The sequence below is a fragment of the Kryptolebias marmoratus genome, linkage group LG13, assembly GCF_001649575.2.
Source record: "Kryptolebias marmoratus isolate JLee-2015 linkage group LG13, ASM164957v2, whole genome shotgun sequence".
NCBI lineage: Eukaryota > Metazoa > Chordata > Actinopteri > Cyprinodontiformes > Rivulidae > Kryptolebias > Kryptolebias marmoratus.
In genome coordinates, this window is record NC_051442.1 from 9,700,597 (window position 1) to 9,708,332 (window position 7,736).

A 7,736-nucleotide genomic window follows, 5' to 3' on the forward strand; every position below is an offset into this window, starting at 1 on the left:
CCCAAAAGGTGTTTCTACAATTAAAATAGCTACACGTAGAAGAAAATGAGGACACTTTATAGGACTGTTTTTCCCCATGTGTAGTCGGGAACTTCACAATTAATGTAATAGTCATGAAGGTGTGAAAGCAGAAAAGCAAGTTAAAAAGTGAATCATTCTGTATTTATAAGAAGGCCTTGTTTATGTTTGGGAAAGTTGTGCTAAAAAAAGCATCAAGTCATTTTGACTGATGGGAAAAGTTGTCATTTTCTGAAAAGAATCCAGCCTTTTTCCTTCAGCTTATTAACTCAACAAAGGTCTTGATGAGCACATTTCTAGTGCAGATGGTCTCAGATGTTGCGCTGGAAGCAGACTTTCTGTAACGTGATGCAGAATCTACAGTTTCTTCACAATGTTGCTGTATTTATATATTCATATGATGACTGAAGCTGCACCTGCAGCACTAATAAAAAGGTTAAAAAGGTCAACGGATGTACTATTAACAGAGGCAAACCACAACAAAAACAAAGTCTGAATCATTTTCCTTTGAGTTTTATGGGAGGGCGTGTAACAAACTTGGATTTGCATATAAGAAGCTTTGGTACTGTTCAAATAAAATGTAATGTTTTATCAGGAAGAACCCAGGAAGAAAACAATGTCAAAAAATTTTACTATGATGCAAGAAAAAAAAAGTACTTTGCAAAAGCACCTAGAGTTGAAGTTTTCTTTGTGTGGAATTTAGAGAAATGCATTAATCTCACAACAAGTGACAATGTTTTTGTCCATGTCGATGTGTGTGTGTGTGTGTTTGAGACAACCCCATTCAAGATGGCTGCCACAGATCAGCGACCTTAACAAACACAAAAATGGCTTTAACTCTGTCAGTTTTATGGGTATTTTGCTGCAGTTTGGCGTAGTAGAAGCTGAGTCATTCCCAACAGATTCTCTGGGCACTAACTGATGACATGAGGCTGATTTTTAACACTTTGACATTTTATTGGAGCTGAACCTGTCTGCCTGTTAGCAAACATCTCATGAACTGCCGAACAGATTTTAGTGGGACTCTTAATTGGTAATTGTTGGCCGTACACCTTTTGAAGATGGCTGCCACAGCTTATCAACATTAGTCAACACAAACAGATATAACTCAATCAGCTGCACAGATAGGGAGCTAAAATTTGATGTGGTAGTAGCCTAGAGTCATTCACAACACATGCTCTGAGAACTAAAAGATGTTTCACATCATTTACCAGGTTTGACCAAAACAGCTACAACTCTGTCAGTCCTCATCAGAAGATGATCTTAGTTTAAATCTGGCAGGAAAGATGATGGACAAGGTGCATTCTTTCAAGTAATAATAGGTCTTTATCATTTGCATTGTATGAATGTTTAAAGTAAACAGTCTCAGTTGTTTTTGTATGTCTTCTGTGGAGCCTCCCTGTCATCGTCATTCTGCTCTAGGAAGCTTATTAGACAAATTGCACGTCCCGACAGCGATTATATGTGGACATGCTGGTATTTCTGGCAGACGCAAATAAAAGTTTACGGTGTGAACTCTTTTATTTTCATTACACAGGTTGTAAACTCCTTTTTGCTTTTAAACAATGTGACAATTACTCAACGGCACATTTTAATGACAGACTGCGTAATGATCTAAAATGGAGTCACTGACTGACCAGATATTCTTGCTGCGTTGTACTCCTGACTCAGTTTAGATAGTGTAATTGGTGTCATCAAACTGTGACAATGAGCCCACGCCTTTAGCTTTTTTGTGTGTCAAATTCTTTACGGTAGAAAATCTGATTGCAAATTAAGAAAAGTTTTTTTTGTAACCATTTCTGTCTCACTGATCAAACTAAGACAAAAAAAAATCTTCCCTAATAATAATTGGTGGGGAAAAAAAGGGCAAGGTTGATGTTTGCAGTCTTTCTGAGGTAACGCTCAACCAGAAAAGAAAAAAAAAGGTATCAGCAGAACATCTGAGCCTGTGTCAGAAATTTGGCCTGAGGTGAAGGTTGTGTTTCTGCGAGGTGTTTATCCTTATGACTTTCTGCCAAAGTCAACACAGGAAGTTCATCATCCGTCAGGCACAAAACATTAGATAAGTTGGGGCTCGATGAGCATGTTGGTAGAACTGCAGCTGGAATAAATGGTTGTATTTTTCTGCAGTGCTTACTGAACAATTTCCTGGGTTCCGTCGCCGTCTAGTTAGAGTCAGTATGAATAAATTAATTCATTTGTTTTTATTTAGGGTTCTTCTCACATCTTTTATTTATTTATTTCCAGCTGTGTGGACAACATGGGGACAACATACAGTTTACTAGAGACCACCTGCTACTGAAGGACGGTGGGGTCGTGGCTCTGGATTGGGCCGTGGGGACCAGACTTGGCGAAGCGGCGATGAGGAAGAGGTGGGATGGGAGGAAGGCGCTGGGCTGCTTCACCTCAGCACCTCCTGTCCTCCTCCTCATCCCTCAGTCCTGGGGAGGGATGAGCCCTCACTTGAAGCTGCTTTCCCTCCAGGCCACGAGGCAGGGCTTTTACGTGGTGGTGTTCCACCATCGAGGGACGGCGGGGACGCCACTGACCACAGCACGACTCACAGAGTTTGGAGACCCGGCTGATTTGGAGCAGGTAGAAAAATGACTTTCTCCTAAAACGAAGAGAAAGGCGAGTCAAATGAACAGTTTCAGGCAAAACCTAAGCTATTTAAATGCCTAGCATTCCTTCAAGGAAAGCGTATCACCCGCCACCTCCTGTGCCAGAGTTTTAAACTAAGATCATTTTAAGATCAGAAGGGATGGAGTTGAGACAGACAAACGCACACAGACGTGGGCAAAAACATTTCCTTATACCAGTGGTGTCCAGTCCTGGTCCACTATCCTGCATGTTTTTGTTGTTTCTCTACTTCAACACACCTGATTTGATTAACAGGCCTCTGTAGGACTTGAAGACCTGCTGAAGGGGTAAGTCAACCATTAAATCAGGTGTGCTGGAGCAGGGAAACAACAAAAACATGCAGGATAGTGGCCCTCAAGGACCAGGATTGGACACTGCTGCCTTACACCTCATGGCTCAGTTTTAGGACTAACCCGACAGTGACAGAGTTGTTTGTACCTCCCTTTTTTCAGGCGGTGTCATATGTCCACAGCCGCCACCTGTCCTCGGTGCTGGTTGCTGTCAGTGAGGGTTCTGGCTCTGGGGTCCTGCTGTCCTACCTGGGGGAGCACGGTTCCAGCACCTACCTGACAGCAGCTGCAGCCATCTCACCTGTGCTGCTGGGCCAGCTGTGGTTTGAAGCGGCCATGCCTCCCGTTTACCGCTGGGCGGCGCTGTTTCGCCGGAAAACGCAGCTCAGTAGGTGAGAGACAGGAGAGAATTGCAAAGTGCTCACACAGGGGGTGACAGCAACATGAGATCTAAAGATGTGTTTCCTTCTACATGTCTCTGGGACAAGGTACGCAGGTTCCTTCAGAGGAGTGCTGGATGTGGATCGTGCCCTCAGCTGCTCCAACCTCAGAGACTTCGAAGAGGCTCTTTTCTGCTCTTCAGCCAAGCTCCATCGGGGTTTGTCTCCATCTCCAGAAGGCTCGGGATCCTCCTCCCTGCGGGGCCTCACGCCTGCAGCGGCCTGGATGCTGGGTGAAAGAGCTCACCAAGCCAAGAACTGGGAGAGCTACTGGGAGAGGAACGAGCCTCTGAGAGACGCAGACGAGGCGGCGGTCCCTGTGCTCTGCATCTGCAGCAGGGACGACCCTGTCCTCACACCTGCCTCCACCTTACCCCTTTCCCTTTTCCTCAACAACCCTTACTTCCTCCTGGTGCTGACAGACAGAGGGGGCCACTGCGGGTTCACTCTGGAGGGGAGGGAGGAGATGGATGACGGTATCTGGAGCCACTCTGTAGCTCTGGAGTACTTTAAAGTGGTGGCAGAGTTCCTGAAGGATGGGGAGAGGGAGGGGGCGAGCTGGAGGGGAGAAGTAAACGGTCAGATTGGGCAGAGGAGCAGGGTGAACGCCGGGGTATCCTCCCGGGGGCGGAGAGCCACCGTGACGAGGAGACCCAGGGCCCAGGTGATGGAACAGAGCTGTACGGATGATGGAGAGGGAGGGAACTACACCTGGAGGAGGTCATACACCCACTGAGGAGCAAGAGGTGGAGGAGGACACCCTCACAGAGACTTTAGACCAGGGGTCTCCAATCCTGGTCCTCGAGGACCACTATCCTGCATGTTTTCCTTGTTTCCCTGCTCCAACACACCTGATTCAGTGGTTAAATTACCTCTTCATGTTCTGCAGAAGGTTGTTAATCACCTATTGATTTAAATCAGGTGTGTTGGAGCAGAGAAACAAGTAAAACATGCAGGATGGATGCAGAATGTTTCTGTCTGCCCCCAAAAAACAAAAAAGTTTAGTGTCTGATTCTGTTTTGTTATTTCTTCTGCGCTGTCACTAATGATGAAAGTTTCATAATGCAGTTGGCCTGATCTCCATCTCTTAGCTTTCTTACAAACTTGCATCATGCAAATTTATTGGTGACCTGGTTCTGCACTTGCACAATTCACTTTTACAAAACAAAAAGGGATGCTCTGGTTATCTGCACAAGAGGGCGCTCTCTATGCACTCTTGCTTTTTTGCATCCTAAATAACGGTTGCTGCATTTTGCTTCTCCCAGTGGAAATATTACTACTGTTTGATTTGTGTTTGTTCCGTTTTTGAACAAATATAAAGAAAGAAAAACACCAGATGTAAATTATTTTTTTTGTGTTGAAAATTGTACAAGAAGCATCTTACAGCTTTGGTTGCCAACAAAAATGTCTTCACCATCAGGAACCAAATACTTATTTCACTCACTGACTCCTGATGTCATGTTTTTTTCTGGATTTTTAGTTCATATTGTGTCTCTCTTCATCAAAATGAAACTGACTTCTGTAAGTTGGCTAACTTACAAAAATTAGCAGGGGTTCAAATAATTATTTCCTCCACTGTACATAAAGAAATTATGTCTTTCAAAAATGGATCCACCTTGCTAGTGGAAATGAGCATGTGGGTGACTGATCCACCCACATAGAAGCCCATAGGATGTTGCCCTTACTATATTTTTATTTTCTTGTAACTTTATTTTTCTATTCCTTACAAGAAAACACTGGTTACAGCAGTCCCTGTAACATTTTTATGAAGTACAGCAAACAACCTAATAGTTTCATACGTTTGAGTTTGGGGGATGGGTTGTCATGAGAAAACTGGAAAAAACATAAGCAAGCAATTCAAACCAGGGAATGGCAACTTACAACAATGGTTTAAAAGAATTCTGAAAGATAGACATAAAAATCAGAAAACACAACAGTGTTGGCATTTGAGAACCCGTAGGACAAAGCTTACATGTTTTGATAACACACAACTAAATTCAAACTCAGCTTGTTTATGCTTTCATTTATTAGTCAGAACATTCCCAGTAAGAGAAGTCTGAGTTTTCTGCCATGGCTGAAAAACAAAAAAATATTGTATTAAATTTTCTATCTGCATGAAACATCCTACCTTCAGTGCTAGTGAGCTGAATCATAAACTGTACTAATTATAAATATATAAATTCAACCAGCAGATACCGTAGTACAGTCAGGCATTGCTAGGTCACCCTTCATTATGTCACCACTGTAACGAGACACATTTCACCAAAAATGACCACAGCAAACATGCTTTAAACTTTGCTCTATTTTTTATTAGGTTTTCCCCGCTTACATACCAGTAAAATTTATAAGAACCAAGCCCATTTCACACCTCATTATTAGCATTAAACTTTGAATAAACAATGTAGAACCTGAGGAAACATAGAAAATGTTTCAATCACAAACCATTTACCACCACATTATTCTTACATACCTTCTAATTTAATAACCACATGTTGTACATCTTATAGATTTAAGGACAGTTTTATAGTAAATATTAACCCCATGAATATCCGATATGTATGTTACTCATTTCAGTGAACAAAGTCTCATAAAGTCTCTTTATGTCAGCAAGCCTTCCTGCCAAATGTTAGAAACCCATCTTTATATATTGCATTTCAAGTCAACAAGAAACCAACCAAACAAAGTCTGTTATAATATCTAAAAGCTTTTAGATTATTGGCACAAAGCAATCTGAGTGATTACATTTCATTTAGATTGAACTAATTATTACTAACTATTTGTTTCTTTATTTGAAAGAATTTCCTCAAGGTCTTTTGTAGTGGACTACTGTACACCATAAACTATCAATTAGGTGTAGAAAATATTTGTCTGATTTTCCAAAACCAATATTTAAATGTAAATATTCTGATAATTTAAATCTCAGGTTGCAAAAATAAGACCCAAGATTGTGATGGCCAAGCAAAGAAAAACAGACTGAACAGCTCTGGCAGACGTAGATGTGGTGTTTGCTGCTGTGGTAGGGATACCGGTTGTGACGGTTGGTGTGATGGTCGGTGTGACAGTTGGTGTGACGGCTGCACGAACAGAGTAGCTACAGAATTCCACATTGCCCGCCTGATCTACAGCCACCAGCCTCACATCAGGTGAGCAGCAGGACGCGTTATATGAAACCAGAGTCATGGTCTCATTGCCAACCGCGGTGCTAATGTTCAAGGTGCCGTTGCCTTCTTGGAGGCTGATACGATCAACACCGGTCCCATTCACCCCATCGGTGACCCACAGAAGGAGCTCCCATGACTGGCTGCAGTCGTCAGAGCAGTTGGACTGCAGGCTGAGCAGCTGACACACTGGCTGAGCGAAATCAGTCACCTACAAGAGGGTGAAAATGTAGGGAAAAAAGGAAAAGAATTTGTCACCATTTAACCCCAATGGTGCCTTAAAATGTTGTTTTTATTATTTTATTCAAACGTTACCGGTTGAAGGACGGTTAAACGCAGCACAGCATAGTTGGTGTCTGCGCCTCCTGGAGCTGCAGCCTCGATGGTCAGGGTGACACTGGTACCAGACGGAGTGGCGGCAGGTGCTGTGATGTTCACTGTACCGTTAGCACTGCCTCCAGCATCCAGTTCCAAACTGGACGGGGAAGTTAAAGGGAAGCCTTGATCATTGGTAGCTTGAATAGTGAAGCTTCCACCTTCACCGGTTGTCATCACTGAGAAAGGAACTGATAGGACTGATCCAGGCTCCAAGGTACTATTTGAATCACCCTAAAAAAAGGCAAGAAAATAATAATAAAAAAACACAACAGTGCATGCTATTCTAGATAAACTGACAAAGTAATTGCATTTGCTTACAACTGTAACAGTGAGAGAAGAAGCTCTCTGGCTGGTGGTGGATTGCCTTTGGAAGATTCCTAAAGATGCTCCCGAGGTACTATCATTTTTCTGTCCCTTCACGAAGACCACAAACTGAAATGATGGTATCCTGTCAAACCGGACAATATATTCTCCTCCACCTTGAGCCTCCACGCTGCCGTTAACCCGACCTGAACCCGATAATTCAACCAGTGTGACCTCTGTCACTATGGCAGACTCGTCCCCAAAGAGAGTAATCATCAGACTTGCATTATCACCTTCAAAAGAATAAAAACATATTGTTATGCTCACACTGATTAAACACTGAGCTGCTTTAGCATGCCTCAAAATTTCCTTTACCAGGTGTGGGACGATTGTCTAATACAACAAACCCTCCAAACGGCCCATCTGAGTCTTTAATGAAGTCAAACAGGAAGTCGATCGGACTCTGGCCTGCAAATACCAAAAATACAGTGAAAAATATTCAGCTAAAC

The 7,736-nt window shown here is 42.9% G+C and overlaps 2 protein-coding genes across 2 annotated transcripts in view; one reads left to right on the forward strand and one right to left on the reverse strand.

Annotated features, from left to right (window-relative positions):
- The first annotated feature begins 2,021 nt into the window (after window positions 1-2,021).
- On the forward strand, window positions 2,022-4,230 carry LOC108229018 (protein ABHD15-like). Its single transcript, XM_017404671.3, has 4 exons — window positions 2,022-2,061; window positions 2,231-2,613; window positions 3,111-3,340; window positions 3,437-4,230. The coding sequence occupies exons 1-4, from the start codon at window positions 2,022-2,024 to the stop codon at window positions 4,122-4,124; spliced, it is 1,341 nt and encodes a 446-aa protein (XP_017260160.3). The 3' UTR covers window positions 4,125-4,230.
- A 1,466-nt stretch (window positions 4,231-5,696) lies between these two features.
- The window catches only part of LOC108229019 (von Willebrand factor A domain-containing protein 7-like), a 7,932-nt gene continuing 5,892 nt past the window's right edge, over window positions 5,697-7,736 (reverse strand). Inside the window, exons 11-14 of the mRNA XM_037979184.1 lie at window positions 7,603-7,695; window positions 7,243-7,520; window positions 6,862-7,155; window positions 5,697-6,757 (exon numbers count right to left, since the gene is read on the reverse strand). Coding sequence (XP_037835112.1) covers window positions 6,308-6,757; window positions 6,862-7,155; window positions 7,243-7,520; window positions 7,603-7,695 — 1,115 coding nt within the window. The 3' untranslated portion in view covers window positions 5,697-6,307. The remainder of the gene's footprint in view (window positions 6,758-6,861; window positions 7,156-7,242; window positions 7,521-7,602; window positions 7,696-7,736) is intronic.

Coding starts and splice junctions, on each gene's coding strand:
- LOC108229018 (XM_017404671.3), top strand. CDS start 2,022: ATGACTTTCTGCCAAAGTCAACACAGGAAGTTCATCATCC. Junction 2,062..2,230: donor ACACAGGAAGTTCATCATCC/GTCAGGCACAAA, acceptor GTTTTTATTTAG/GGTTCTTCTCACATCTTTTA. Junction 2,614..3,110: donor ACCCGGCTGATTTGGAGCAG/GTAGAAAAATGA, acceptor CCCTTTTTTCAG/GCGGTGTCATATGTCCACAG.